The 16,837-nt window shown below is 40.4% G+C and overlaps 1 protein-coding gene across 1 annotated transcript; it reads left to right on the top strand.

The window, feature by feature from the left end:
• Positions 1–928: 928 nt before the first annotated feature.
• agr1 (anterior gradient 1) lies at positions 929–11,489 on the top strand (the record flags this gene model as incomplete). The annotated part of the gene is made up of 7 exons (XM_083776738.1): positions 929–1,037; positions 1,398–1,461; positions 2,184–2,236; positions 3,376–3,452; positions 3,620–3,683; positions 5,848–5,931; positions 11,362–11,489. The coding sequence occupies 7 exons, from the start codon at positions 929–931 to the stop codon at positions 11,409–11,411; spliced, it is 501 nt and encodes a 166-aa protein (XP_083632864.1). The 3' UTR covers positions 11,412–11,489.
• Between the last annotated feature and the right edge of the window lie 5,348 nt (positions 11,490–16,837).

Below are 16,837 nucleotides of genomic sequence, written 5' to 3' on the forward strand. Positions count from 1 at the left end.
TGTCTATGGCTATATGACTTTGATTGCTTGATTGATTGATTGATTATTTTGGAAGGGGGCCACTTAAAATGCCTTTCTTGTGCCTATTCCTTTGTATGCCTTCAGTAAAGCACTTGAAATTGCTTTTGTGTATATAAATACACTTGCCTTGCCTTGAAAGAACCAGTAAAGTGGGTTTTCATCAGATATCTCATTCCTCATTCCTCTTTCATTTTGCGTGTGTGCATGTGTGCGTGTTTGTGTGTGCGTGTGCGTGTGTGTGTGTGTGTGTGTGTGTGTGTGTCAGTGTGAGAAGAATTCTTCATTTATCACATGCAATGCTATACCAGTTTGGTGAGTTCAAATGCTTATAAAAAGCTCTGGCCAAGCCAAAACAGAAGGTAGAAAGTGCAGACACTTCCTGTTTCCTGCAGTTAAACAAGGTAAGACATATATAATCATTAGAGACATGGACAAATTACTTTTATAGTTTCAAACTAGTTGTTTTCTGATGCCTAATAGAAAAAGATGGTTGTCAATTAATATTACGTATAATCTGGGAGGCTTTTAACACTTTCAAACCACTTAACAACTTTGATACAAGTCAACCATATCACATTTTCGCATTATATTACTTAGAGATTGCATTGTTATAATACTAATAATGCAGTAACATTGTAGGGTGATAATTGAAATTATCAATATTTGTAGAATACTCTTGCTATTTCTTACATCATATAATGACATTTCATCGTATAAAAAAGACAAACGAAACAGATGAAGCTACAATTATATCTCGAACTAACAATATATCAGACGCTCTTATCCAGATTGTCTAGTTTCTATAAATGGCCACATCTGTTGGACAAATAGCAAGATTAGTGAAAGAAAGAAGATAATTTAATAATAGGTCACTGCAATGTCATTCTCTTTTGAAGGACTGAAAACTATGCATCACTGGACTGTGCTGGCATTATTGTTGGTGACCGCACTGAGCTGTGGTGAACCTGTTGGTGCACAGAAAGGAGCTGAGAAAAGAAACTCAGCACTGTCTAGAGGTGGGTCATATTCTGACACATCCACTACATGGTTGTTTCATTATTACGAGAATCTTTCGCAAATTTTACTGTATAGTATGTCTTTCACTGTCCCCCTACACTGTACACACTACACAGTATGTGACAGTGACATCCTGTTGACCTCGTGCCATGTCATTACATACAGTAGCACTAGTCCCTTGGGGTATCTGTCTACCTGTAAATGTGCTATGATGCTATGACTGAGTCCTTGCCATGCATTTCCACTTCATGGTTAAAGTGACTCTTATACAGTAACAACATACAGGTGATTGTCTTTGTGCGCCTGACGAGTGACCCTTGTTTCATAACCAGTTTATTCACCATTGCACTTGCTCATAGGATGGGGAGATGGCATCCCCTGGGCGCAGACTTATGAGGACGGCCTGACGAAGATTAAAAAGATGTAAGTTTCTTTGCATGTTTTTCTTTATTACCATTTTATTTAGTTATTTGAAATGTGACAACATAAATGGGTGGCTGCCAACTGCAACTGAACAAGGAAATAAAGGGTGGGGGGGGGGGGAATGACTGCTATGAGGAAGATGTGCTTAGTGTGCAACATGATCCTTGTCATTGACTCATTCTCAAGGCTAAAGGCTAATGGATTAAATGTAATGTGAGTATACAGTAAGTAATCTGATTACAGACATAGTTTAGGGGTTAGAGAGGCCGTCTGCTAATCAAGGTCACAAGTTCACCTCCCGACTGTGGTCGAAGTGTAAATAAACATTCAACCCCTAGCAGAACAGAATGACAGAATGAAAAATTCTGTTTCAGCTTCAAAGATACCGGTAGGTAACTGCAATACATTAAAGTATAAAAGAAGAAAAAAGGTATTATAGTTACCATAAATGTACTCCATCCATAGTGATCATTTATACTGGTTCATGTATATACAGTAAATTATAAATAATATAAAATAACTGTGAATGAATTGGCCAGTGTCCACTCGAGTACACTGCCAGGAAATAAATCGATTACTGTCTCGTAAGGTAACAAATTGTCTGGCAGAAGAGAGTTTGACTGTTTCTTAGGCGAGGCTGCCTTCACAGTTCACACCCACCACTGTGCCTATTCTATTGTGGAATGTGTTCAGTTCTTTCTCTGTGGTTGTGTTTCCCACAGTAAGAAGCCCTTGATGGTCATCCATCACCTGCAAGACTGCCCGCACAGTGAAGGTATACCAGTAAGCTTTTATATTTGTAACCATATGAACCCATCGTGTCCTTATTTGGGGTGGAGTGAAGACATTTTGTGTAGAGGAAAAAAAAGGAGTGAACCAACTTGATATCAACCAGAGTCAATATGTGGAGTAATCTTTAAAATCTGCTGTTCATCATGTGCCTTCCCCCATATCAGGTCAGAGTCAGTATGTGAAATAAGCTTTTCTTCGGCAATAACAACATGATAGATTCCTGACTGTACAATAATTTTACCTGGCCATTTATCTGAAACATTTACATACTCATCCTTTCTGATCTAATAATATATTATTTCATTATGGGTGGAAAATGCCATAGCTGTTGTGGTATGCTACACTGGTAATATGATTGATGGTGAAATATGTGGTTGGGCTAGACTAGACTATAGACCTATACCTACCACAATGAGCAGGTCATATGCAAATAGCAAAGCTATAGCAATGTTATTAAGGCAATAAATAATAGCAGAGATGTGAGTGATGGCAGGTGTTATAATACTTGATATAATACGTACTGTACAAAAGTGATGTCAGGTGTTACAATGCTTGAAAGGATCATTATACAAGGCAGGATTTGCATGTGAATACAATCGGTGCATTCCATAATACCGGTCAGGCAAGCCAGTCATAGTTCAGTTCACTGCCTGACAGATTTCCCGTCCCACTTCACTTTTACCATTGATTAAGCTTTGATTCCTGGAAATGCACGGCATCTTTCAGTTTTTGCTTGTGTCCTTTATATTAAAAAAATACCATCGCCCGTGCTCATGTGTCACTGCTTCACACTGAGTACAATTTATGAAAAGGCTTTGTGTTCAGCACTGTTTGAGTATTTGATAATGCAACAACCTCAGTGGACCTTTCTGGTCTCTAGAGGGAGCACCAGGCTATAGAATTTAGGTCCCACCTGCCTCACCTAACCTGTTTCTAGGTTTGCACCTGCTCTCTACAACTATTGATGGGAGTTCAGAGAACAACTTTAGCACAGCTATAATTTAGAAATGCAAGATGTGGAAAATAACTGAACTTGTGAAACTTACACACTCGTTTTTCAATTATCATGGTGGCATACGTTTCAGATCCTGTTATGAAACTAAAACAAAACAATTTTCACAGCACTGAAGAAGAAGTTCATTGCTGATGCGGATATTCAGAAAATGGCCAAAGAAGACTTCGTCATGCTCAACCTAGTGGTAAAAACACTCATATAGAAATAGACCTTTAGCATAGACGGCATATGTCTGTCACTTACTGTATATACAGTATTGAATAGGTATGTGTTGGCCTCCTGTTATGTACAGTAAATTGGGATACGGCTATTCTATTTATGTTATGAGTACTGTCATTCTTTGTCTTACAGCAGGAGACCCCAGACCAGAATTTGTATCCTGATGGCCTTTATGTTCCCAGAATCCTCTTTGTCGGTACGCATTTTCGTCCATCAATCGATCTTTAGCCTTATTGTACAATAATATGTAAATTGTAATTCGGAACAGAAATGTAGCTATAAAGTACAGAGGGATATACAGTACCAGATGAGTGTGCTCACTGCATCAGGATATTTTAGCTATGGAAAAGTAGGTTATTCTTAAAATGACTGTCTATAAATGTGAAAGATCAAACAATCCATAAAGAAAAGGAATGTTTAAGGTTATCCAAGGACCAAGGTCTGCTTCAAGGAAATATTCTAACTTGCCTGAGTCATAAAAAACGTTTTTGTCTTTCTTTCTTTCTTTTTATAATTTTTATCCCACGATTTTGTAACCCATTTTTCACCCCTGTGTCAATTATCTAATGTGATCCTGGGCTCTACACACCCTCCGCCAACCTAGTCCCCATATATGGGGGACAAGGGGAGAGCAACGGACTTGAACTCATGCTTCCTTCATGCATGTTGCTCCAAGTTGCTCCTTTACACCTGACAGGGGGGAGTTTCCCTGGTTGGACGTAGTGCGTGGAAGGAACACATTATTCCAACCAGTTCCTTTCCCCTCCATCAGGCGTCCCGGCTGGCCAGGTTGAGGCAGTTTAGAGACCAGGATTACTGCATGTTTTTTGTGAGGGTACTTTCTTCCTTTCTTTCTTTCTTTCTTTCTTTCTTTCTTTCTTTCTTTCTTTCTTTCTTTCCTATTTCAGGAGGAAAGGATAATAGATGAAATAGTCACAGTCCAGAAAAGAAGGCAGATAGTCTCATTAATACTTAAGAATCTTTATTCCTTAATGATAGTGCAGCAAATGGTAGGGAATAGTTTTGTCTCAAAAAATGGGTTTTAAAGTACTACTGCTTAATTCCCAAAATGTGTAGACTGCAAACTTACTTGCAAAGAAAATAATTCCAATGCACTCCGTCTTTGATGAACTATTTCGCTCTTCATCATCCGACGAAGTACTAGTCCGGCAGGGCAGGGGGGAGGGGTGTTTGGAGTGGGAAACTTGGTATATAGTTTTTTGTATTGGCCTAAAATAGTCTATATACATACATTCATGAATCCTCTTGCTGACCGGCTGTCAACATTGAGCAATTTGTTTTATAGGGGTTTAAATGTGACCATACCATTAACATCCTATATAAGGCAAATTGTCAAAAATGACAACATTTTCATTATGCTTTAAGTAGCAGGTGACATGTCAAACTATAGGGGGTTTTCATGATTCTGAATGACTGAATCCAATCCATTCACAAATACGATGAGGTCAGCACATTTTGGGCAAGTGGCTATGGCCGTTTTTAGCCCAAGGAGTGTTTTTCGTTCAAAACTAATGCTTGGAATGGATTCAGAATCATGAAAACCCCGCAGTTTGACATTATTAAAATGTGAAAATCCTGCCTTAGGATGTTAATGGTATGGTCACATATATCCCCCAATAAAAATTGCTCAATACCGACAGCCGGTCAACAAGTGGATATATAAAGTGGTATATAAAGTAGACAACATTTTAAGCCAATAAAAAGACTATATACCAAATTTCCCACTTTGAACAAAAGAAACCTGTTGGCTGCCGGACTATACAGTAGTTAACAAGACCAGCACCTTACCAGAAGTGAGTGTGAGTGTCATCTGTTTACCTTCTCTTCTCATTCTCACTCTCTCACTCATGCCCAATCTCCATCTGCCTAACCCGGCTGTGCCTCTCACTCTGTCTCTCCATCATGGTTGCCAAGCTGCCTCTCTTTATTTCAATCTCAATTTACGGGGATTACTGTCATGCGCCGATATTGAATTGTCCAAAAAAGATCTACTGTACAGTACCAGTCAGGTGCATAAGCCAAACAAAAGACAAAGAAGACAAACGGAATGCTCACACACAACATAACAAAGGGAATGTCCACAGATGTTTGGCTGATGGAAAAGTGCTACCAAAAAGTGTGTACAGTGCAGTGGGATCGGGTACATCTGGTCCCACTGTACACCCTTTTTGGCAGAACTATTTAAATTCAGTCTCACTATATCATAACAGAATATTATTTGACATCTGCCAAACCCTTATGTGTGCAACCATTAATACCAATAATTGATTTTAAAAACAAATGTTCTCTTTCTTCCCATGGTTGTTCTCTCTCTCTGTCCTAACCCAAACCGGCTTCAGATCCATCCTGGACTGTGCGGGCAGACATCACAGGGAAGTACAGCAATCACCTCTACACCTATGAGCCCACTGACATCGATCTCTGTAAGTGGAGCGAGTTGGACAATTTGTGTCTGAAAAAGTGCATTCGTAGATAAATATGCACTCACTGCGAACACCTACTGTATGTGTATACCCTTCCCTGTCAGACCTGACTGCTTATATTGTAAAAGTTACAGTGTAACTTATTCATTTGGCCTCATTCTCTTCTTCGCTCACAACTTTTGTAGAGTTGGATAACTTTTTGGGGGTTCTGAGGGGAGGGAAGGTCTCATATCCACAGTAAGGGGCTTTAAGACGGCTGCAATTTCTCTCTGCAACATTCTGCTTAACTAATGCTCTGTCGTAGTGGCATGCAGATCTCCGTGCTCGCAACACTTTGCATCTGTGCTGTGGGGTTGCAGATCGGTTGTTTTCACAAAGTATTACAAATTGGGTTTGTTGGCTCATACAATTTCCATATGCTTCCGCGTAAAACTCTGTGCAACTAAGGTGACTCGTTAAAAATGGCAAAAAATATGTGTTGTTTTCAACAAACACAAAACCCTTCACACATTATGCCGTGATTAACACAGGCTGCATTGGAAAGTAACGAAATATATGTTGGCAAAACATGGTGGGAGTATGTGGCCATGCAATGGTGTAGAAACCCTCTAATATACGGACAGAATTAATCTACACCATTCCAAGAATTGGTTTCAAAAGCCTCTTTTCTGGGGGGTGGAGGGAGCATTAATAAATATTTAAAGGATTACATTTGGGTTCATTCCATGATTAAAGCATCTAGTCCAGTACCTGCCTGTAGACCCTATCGCAATTTGGTGTTGGGGGAATTTCTCACTTGAACTAAGTCAATGGGTCCCTAGACATGAAAGATCAATGAGGTGCTTGTCCGCCATAGTGCCACGAATGGCGCAATGGCCACATCAAAAATGGCCGCCATCGGCTATGATGAAAATCCAACCTTTTTGTTTTTTAGTGTTTAAGCACATGTAATACATTCATTTTGACTAATTGTGGTGTGTGGAATTCATTTCTGATATTGTTTTGATGATTTGGGGTGATTTTGACCTTGAAAGGTCATAGTCAAGGTCATTTTGCTATTCCACAGACCTTGGCCATAACTTGTCCATTTTTAGGAGTAAGAACAGGAACAATAAGTCTATTTCAACTAAATCTGACTCTTAAAATTAATTTCTGATATTGTTTTGACCATTAGGGATCATCCTGTCATTGAATTATTGATGTTAATGTCATTTTTCAATAATTTGATTATGATTCTTTAGTCGCTTTTACTATATATTTTCATGATTTGTTTTCTTTACATAAACAAAATACATGGGCATGAGAAAAACAACAACAGCACCATATGTGCTGTGTGAATAAGCCCATTGTACAAAATACTCTGTCCATGGCCCAAATGAGCCAATTCATTGCTATGGCAACCCCATAGTGGAGGTAAGTCAATATATCATAAGAATCGTTCACTTGATGGTACAAGCACCAAATTTGGTACACAAGTGCTTCAGAACCTACTCTCTCAGAAAAGTACGTTGTCCACTTGAAAAAACTAAATGGCCACCATTTTTCAAGATGGCCGCCAAATGAAAAGGGCCTTTTGTGGCAGTTCTGGACAACCGTGGGTCCGACCAACTCGAGACCGGGCACTGCACTCCCTGTGTGTGTGTGGAACGTGTGTGTCGAATTCGGTGAAGTCGGTGGGGCAAACGGTTCTCGGGTTACATGGATTACAGATGTACAGACACACACAGACTTGAATATATGTCAATGGGCAATGCCCATTGGGGTTTTTTTTAGATGATGGGTAAGAAGAGAGAGATGTGATGTCAGGTGGTGTGGGCTAAGAAGTGGTCAGGGCTAAGATAAAGTATATGAGATGTACAGTAAGTGCAAAGAGAGATGGTGAGGGAGGGAGAAAATGATTTGTACCAATTGACCAAACAGTAGACAGTAGTGTATCACGTTAAGGTGAGTATAGAGATGGAAATGTTCTAGCAAGTGAAGCCAGTGTATTGAGAATATGGGACATATGTGTCAGGAGTTATTTGTGACAGAAGGCTACCAGTGAGAGGGAAGATGTATACGATGGTAGTGAGACCAGCCATGCCGTACGGTTGGAAACGGTGGCACTGATGAAAAGGAGGCACAGCTGGAGGTGGCAGAATTAAGGATGCTATGGTTCTCATTAGGAGTGAAAAGGAAGGACATTATCAGAAATTACTGAATTAGAGGATCAGCCCAGGTTAGAAGGTTTGGGGATAAAGCAAGAGAGGTGAGGTTGAGATGGTTTAGACATGTGAAAAGGAGGGATGAGGGTACATTGGGAGAAGGATGCTGAAGATGTAGCTGCCAGGTAAGAGGATGGCCAAAGACAAGGTTTAAGGATGCTGTGAGAGATGACATGAAGGTGGCAGGTCACAGAGGAAGATGTAGAAAACAAAACCAAAAGGGGTCCTCCCCTTTTCCCTGTGCGTGCACACACACACACACACACACACACACACACACACACACACACACACACACACACACACACACACACACACACACACACACACACACACACACACACACACACACGGTACTCTACAGTACACTACAGTATGTTACAGTACAGTATGGTAAAGTACAGTAACGTGCGGTACGGCATGGTACAGTATGATACCATAAGGTATGGTACAGTACAGTATGATGCCGTACAGTACAGTAAGGTACAGTATGATACCATACAGTAAGGTACAGTATGGTACAGTATGGTACCATGCAGTACGGTACAGTACAGTACAGTACAGTACAGTACAGTACAGTACAGTACAGTACAGTATTGTACAGTATGATACCATACAGTAAGGTACAGTATGGTACAGTATGGTACCATGCAGTACGGTACAGTACAGTACAGTACAGTATTGTACAGTATGATACCATACAGTAAGGTACGGTACGGTATGGTATCATACTGTACCTTACTGTACTGTACGGCATCATACTGTACTGTACCATACCTTATGGTATCATACTGTACCATGCCGTACCGCACGTTACTGTACTTTACAATACTGTACTGTAACATACTGTAGTGTACTGTACAGTACCGTGTGTGTGTGTGTGTGTGTGCACGCACAGGGAAAAGGGGAGGACCCCTTTTGGTTTTGTTTTCTACATCTTCCTCTGTGACCTGCCACCTTCATGTCATCTCTCACAGCATCCTTAAACCTCGTCTTTGGCCATCCTCTTACCTGGCAGCTACATCTTCAGCATCCTTCTCCCAATGTACCCTCATCCCTCCTTTTCACATGTCTAAACCATCTCAACCTCACCTCTCTTGCTTTATCCCCAAACCTTCTAACCTGGGCTGATCCTCTAATTTAGTCATTTCTGATCAAGTCCTTCCTTTTCACTCCTAATGAGAAGCATAGCATCCTTAATTCTGCCACCTCCAGCTGTGCCTCCTTTTCATCAGTGCCACCGTTTCCAACCGTACGGCAAATAACTCCTGACACATATGTCCCATATTCTCAATACACTGGCTTCACTTGCTAGAACATTTCCATCTCTATACTCACCTTAACCTGTTACACTACTGTCTACTGTTTGGTCAATTGGTACAAATAATTTTCTCCCTCCCTCACCATCTCTCTTTGCACTTACTGTACATCTCATATACTTTATCTTAGCCCTGACCACTTCTTAGCCCACACCACCTGACATCACATCTCTCTCTTCTTACCCATCATCTAAAAAAAACCCCAATGGGCATTGCCCATTGACATATATTCAAGTCTGTGTGTGTCTGTACATCTGTAATCCATGTAACCCGAGAACCGTTTGCCCCACTGACTTCACCGAATTCGACACACACGTTCCACACACACACAGGGAGTGCAGTGCCCGGTCTCGAGTTGGTCGGACCCACGGTTGTCCAGAACTGGCACAAAAGGTCCTTTTCATTTGGCGGCCATCTTGAAAAATGGTGGCCATTTAGTTTTTTCAAGTGGACAACGTACTTTTCTGAGAGAGTAGGTTCTGAAGCACTTGTGTACCAAATTTGGTGCTTGTACCATCAAGTGAACGATTCTTATGATATATTGACTTACCTCCACTATGGGGTTGCCATAGCAATGAATTGGCTCATTTGGGCCATGGACAGAGTCTTTTGTACAATGGGCTTATTCACACAGCACATATGGTGCTGTTGTTGTTTTGCTCATGCCCATGTATTTTGTTTATGTAAAGAAAACAAATCATGAAAATATATAGTAAAAGCGACTAAAGAATCATAATCGAATTATTGAAAAATAACATTAACATCAATAATTCAATGACAGGATGATCCCTAATGGTCAAAACAATATCAGAAATTAATTTTAAGAGTCAGATTTAGTTGAAATAGACTTATTGTTCCTGTTCTAACTCCTAAAAATGGACAAGTTATGGCCAAGGTCTGTGGAATAGCAAAATGACCTTGACTATGACCTTTCAAGGTCAAAATCACCCCAAATCATCAAAACAATATCAGAAATTAATTCCACACACCACAATTAGTCAAAATGAATGTATTACATGTGCTTAAACACTAAAAAACAAAAAGGTTGGATTTTCATCATAGCCGATGGCGGCCATTTTTGATGTGGCCATTGCGCCATTCGTGGCACTATGGCGGACAAGCACCTCATTGATCTTTCATGTCTAGGGACCCATTGACTTAGTTCAAGTGAGAAATTCCCCCAACACCAAATTGCGATAGGGTCTACAGGCAGGTACTGGACTAATCGCCTTTTGTTTGAATTAGCATCAGGAAGACAATTTCTCAAAATGACAATACTATTTAACTCCCTTGGATTTACTGTCAAATAAAATTCAGTGAATTCAGTGACAGAAAAAACAACATCTGTGTAGCCTATGAATGATACGGCTGTATTTTGCGTGTCTTAAGTACCAGGTCTTATTACTTAACTTAAGACCTGGAGGTGTGATCAATGCCATTTGGCTATTCTGAGTGGCCAAAGAGCATTGACCACGCCTCCAGGTCTTAAGTTAAGTAATAAGACCTGGTACTTAAGACACGCAAAATACAGCCCTGCATGAATGAGCTATAGAGGATATCCACGTGAGACGTGACATCATCATACATATACCTAGGCTGGAAGTTATGCAGAACACCTACCGTACTGAGTGACTACTTTCTGGACTTGACAGCCCATCCACATAGAAAAGTCCTATCTGATTGCATTAAACAACGTTAAACTCACTTTGCCACTCGATATGCCACTCACTTTATGCATGTATTGTACATACCCTCTATTCAATAGAGGGTATGCAAATAAGTTGCAATAGAGTCTATTGCAACTTATTTCTTTACAATTTGCATTATATTCATATAACCTTTTTTCTCCTTGGTCCAAAAGTATATGGAGGAATTGCATTCTAATACATGACTTATTATTTCAACAGTGGTCGAGAACATGAGGAAAGCCAAGTTACTCCTGCACACTGAACTCTAAATGGGCTGTACTGTGACCTCTCTTCTCTGAAGATGTTTACAAAGTATGGTCAAATAAAATACACTCAAAACAACAAAAGTCTGTGAATTCCTCCTCATACACTGAAAACCATACATGTTCATTTTAACTCATTATAGGGATTTGACTGCGTTGAAGTTTTGAAAAATGTGTATTGAATGTTTTGTTTTACATACTGCTTAACCTGAAACCTGAATATATATATATGTTTTATAGAGGGACAGACAGTAGGCTGACAGGAAATGGGGGAGAGAGATGGGGGAGTGACATGCAGTAAAGGCTATCGGGATCGGGACTCGAACCCACGGCACATTCCCAAACTCTGACTACCGGCCAATTAAGGTGCCTGGACCGCTGAGCCATGGCCCAGAACATGAATAAACTCTGTCTGAATGAAGCATTCGATTCAGACTGCAAGTAATCGACAGCAACAGTTATACAGTCTGACACTGATACTGCTGAACTGGTCAAGGTAAAGTCACAGCATGGATGTTTGCTCAGAAAACAAAACAAAAGATCTAGTGCATTGCTGCAACTGAAAAGCCAATTTTGAAGAGTTATGGGGTTTTATATTCCTCCTTGAGGTTCTTCACAGCTCTCTGTGTGAAGGGCTTCCATTGAACTCGGTATACAATGGAAACAGTGAAAATGTGTCTCATCACTCAGTTTGCAGTTGCAGTCAATCCAAACACTGTCAGGAATCAAGGATTGCTAGCCGCAATTTGCAACTCTAGATTTCTTTACAATGGGTTGAATCTAGAGTTGCAACAAGCTCCATCCACTTCCTATTCATCATTTTTGGTTTGTGATCTGCTTGTCTTAAATGACGTTAAACTCACCAACATTGCAGCTGCAGTCCAAGCTTGAATTATCCTCTTTCAATCTGCCGAGCTTGTTTTTCATAAAAATCCCCCGTAGACATGTTATGAGCTACTTTCTGTCCAAAATATTCCAAGAGTGACATTCCGAGCCAGCCATTTTGTATGTTTGCAACGTGCCGTAAAACAAGATGTGAGGGGGAGCGCTTGTTTAATAGAATCTTACCTGCGCAGGTAAGACACCCAAAGAAGAGGCTGACGCAGTGTGACGCCCCATCACGCACAGCCTTCTATTAAACAATAGAAGCTTGGACTGCAGCTGCAATGTTGGTGAGTTTAACGTCATTTAAGACAAGCAGATCACAAACCAAAAATGATGAATAGGAAGTGGATGGAGCTTGTTGCAACTCTAGATTCAACCCATTGTAAAAAATCTAGAGTTGCAAATTGCGGCTAAAGTATTGCATGTGTCGATTGCATGTGCCGGCTCCGCTGTCTACCATGTTCTGAAGGGAGGGGAGACCTTTGTTAATCCCACAGGGAAAAGTCATTTTCAGCGTGTTGTTCAGGGGCATGTCGACATGGTTGGGCTGGGGAACCAGAGACCTTCTGATTACCAGACTCCATCAACTCAGCCAGGCAGCGTTGGGTTATGGTTCTATATTCCAGTAATCATCTCTTTTGTTAAACCAAAAATAAATGTTCAATTCAGGATTTTATTTTATTTAGCCAGGAGAGCTTCAGTTTTATGTCGTTCCAGTTTTTGTTTCATCACTTTTGTTTCATCACTGCAAAAGTTCCAATTTCACTTTATCTTGTATCCTGTATGAGTTCTCTCACCTGACCGGATAATGTGTATTCTGACCTGAAAATACAGTATCTGTTTACTAACTAAAATGCTAGAGATATGGCCAGGGGAGATCCTTGTTACTAAGCAAACACTCTAGTAATGAATCAGAATATAGAGCTACAGTTTTTAACTTTGTATTGTCTTTACATACAAAAGTGTACATGAATCCTATCCTCGTTTTAAAACCAAAACATGTAAGATTGTATGGTACCTCTCTAACAACAACAAAAAACAAAATTCACAATTGAGGCCTAGGCAGAATGAAATGCATGCCTTGCCATAGATATCCACTTTGTGGATATTTTTTTTTTTTAAATAGAAAATATACTGGCAAGCGGCATCCGGCGGGGTAAAGTACCTGGAGTACGTGGAGAAAGCCAGATTTTAGCAGGGTACTCCAATGAACAGGTGGGAAGCCAGTTGGGAAGGCTTTCTCCACGATCCCTACAAGTTGGAGCTCAGCTGGATAACATGTTCCACATGCATTACACCCTCCTGTCCTGGTGAACGCATAACACTCTCATTGTCAGTGGTGGAAAGTAACTAAGTACAATTTTGGGGTATTTGTACTTTACTGGATGGAGTATTTCCAAAATTTTCCAAAATTTTCCAAAATTTTCAATTTTGCGACTCCCAATCCGATTCTGATCATGTGCTGGCTATGTACCTTTGCACATCTACACCAGCATGCCTATTAAAGCATGGACCAGACAGTATTGACATGTCAGAGATTTTATTCAGTCTTTGCAGATACAGTGATGGCAATGGTGAATGACGGATGATGAGTGATGACTTGACTGGCAAGAGAAATAATGAGGATAAGTCAGGCATAATACACAGTAAGAAACATAGGCAATGCAAGTAGGATATATAGGAAAAGCAGACTTACATTAATGCATCAGTATCCAGTTCCTGTCGATTTGATCCAATGAAAGCCAATGAAACTGGTCAGATGACCAATGATATCCAATGAAATCAACAGGAACTGGAGCACACACAGCCCAGGAAAAGTGTGGATAACCATAGTCAACCCCGCCAAGACCAACAGGAAGGGTTGGCAGTATGGGAATTAGTAGCATAAAGATTACAAAAAGAAGAAGATATAAAAGACAACTGATTAAGAAATCAGCTGGCATGTTTAAGTAATTATTATTAAGTTTCCTGTAGACATTGCAATACTACAGAGACCACTTATGTGAGGTTTATTGATAAATTGTTCTTTATTTAGGTGTCATATGCTTCCGAAGAAGCCCAGCCCATATGGACTTACAGGACACCTTTACTTACAGTAAAGTTTACATACACAATGACCAAAAAATGGACATGACCGTTTGTAAACTCAAATGAATACTAAACTAACTAAAACACCCCATGAAATGGCAGATTACATAATTATAATTATACAACATAAAATAAAATACACCATAAAATAAAATACACCATTTGGGCCTGTAACAGGACATGGACCTACAGTACTTGGAGCTGAGATCGTCTTCTACTCCAGGCTCTAGAAACAAACTGTGCCGTCTTAAATACTTCATGATTAAATACTCATACAAACAAACAAACAAAATGTCAGGACAATAATACAAGTGTCGTAAAAATGTATCCCCCCCCCCCTCCTTTGATGTAACTCACTGGGAGAAAACAATACTGCCAATTAAAACTTTCAGCTGAGGGAAAAGGGGCCTTTCCGAACAAACCAAGTACACTGATCAATGAAACATTATTTAATAATTCACTCCTCTTCCCCTTTTCACTGTTCTCAGTCTACAAAGGCAGCTGATGTTATATTCTGCCTGTTTTTGCCTTACATTCTTCAGTGTTTTCCAACCCGCCTTCTTTTCTGATGAAATACATTTTATGGACTCTCTCCCTTGGGCTGTTTTATGCTCAAACTTTCCAATAGCAGACAATTCCCCAGCTGTCTTATTGCAGTGTTGTTTTAGTGGTCTATGAAAGAGATTTTACTTATGATCCATTCCAGAGCTCTCCCCGTCTTCAGAAAATGTCATATTGCCTAAGGAATATGAAGGATCTCTATAGTTTCATCAGTGTCAAAACGTAAGAATTATTTTGTGGATATGAAAGAAGAAAGTACTTTAAATGCTGAGAATAACTTAAATGACCTCCCTACATTGGCAACATTATCATGTATTACACGGCTTGGTTGAATGCTTGATTCTGATTGGTCAACCACTGAATTCAGCGGGGTGTTATTTCTTAATAATGACCGCTCCGCTCTATAACAGACCGATGTCTAATCAACGCCAGCTTTGATCAAAGCCTGCCTCAGAGCATTCTGATATCAATCCGCACTTCCACATCAGCGCCGTAAAAGAGGTGCCAGCCTGGTACGCCTTTTAAAAGGAGCTAACGAACTACTGCTACTTGTCCTCCTCCACCTCTACTCAAGCTGACAACACAATGAAGAGAAGGAGTTATAAAGGGCCAACAAACCAGCAAACATATCCGCTTAACCAGTAGGCTACCATGTTTATAGTTGTTGGTCATTCTTGTGTATATTTGATATACTAGTAGCCATTCCTGGGGGTTGACACTAAAGTGTGAAAAATATTTTTGGGGTGTCATTGGATAGTAAAATAAGCAATACGTTCTCAGTCATTACCATGTAAACATTACAGTATAAGAATGATGGCCACGGATGTTGGGCAGGGAATCCTTGGAGAGGGGCACTTTGAGGCAAAAGGGCAGGTGCCTAAGCACCAAAGCCCCCTCCCCACGTGCCTAAAAATCAGTGCATACATGTATACACGCACTCACACATGTGCACGCACGCACGCACGCACGCACATTGTGACGAACATGATGTAATGAGACAATCATTTTGTCCCCTATGTAAATCAAAAAGGTCAAAATGTTAAATGCAAATGTCATCCTTTGTTTTTCTGTGCTCGCTTCCCATTTAAATTCTTCCGTCAGGTTCAAGGAGGCCTCACCAGGCTCAATTTATATGATGATGCTGTCATTTACGGAAATGCTGTGTCGCAAATAACCAAGTACATTTACTCAAGTAGGCTACTGTACTGTACTTAAAACAATTTCAATACTATTTTTTACACCACTATAATTATTTGAGAGCTTATAAGACTTTAATACTGGTGCAACTGGCTTTGTCGGGCATCTATGCGAACACAATTGGCCCGTTTTCTGGGGAAGCCGGGCGTACTCCTACAGTACCTGTCAGTACTCCTACAGTACCTGTCAGTACTCCTACAGTACCTGTCAGTACTCCTACAGTACCTGTCAGTACTCCTACAGTACCTGTCAGTACTCCTACAGTACCTGTCAGTACTCCTACAGTACCTGTCAGTACTCCTACAGTACCTGGCTGTCAGAGGGGAGTGTCGGCCGTGAGGAGGAGTAGGGTGAAGGCACTACTTACGTCCTCCCGGTGGGGGCTCCTCACTGGCAGGTGAGTCAGTAGGATACAACAGCAGTGACAAACACAGAAATGTGTGTGGGGAGGAATCCATTGGCATATAATGACTGACTAAATTGGGGAGGGAAATAAAGATAATTAATACTAAACATACATAACTGATAAATCAGCCCTGCCTTTACCAGCTGCAACCTTAAAGTGACAAACCCATTAATTACTAATACCAGTAAGATGCCCTGGGTGACGGCAGGCTGCTGGGCAAGCGCTGGCGCTTTGAAATGGGGGTCAGATCAAGGTGCAGGTTTTTATAGCAATCCAATAATATGATTGTTAATAG

The sequence above is a fragment of the Protomyctophum parallelum genome (assembly GCF_964188405.1).
Source record: "Protomyctophum parallelum genome assembly, chromosome: 11".
Lineage (NCBI taxonomy): Eukaryota > Metazoa > Chordata > Actinopteri > Myctophiformes > Myctophidae > Protomyctophum > Protomyctophum parallelum.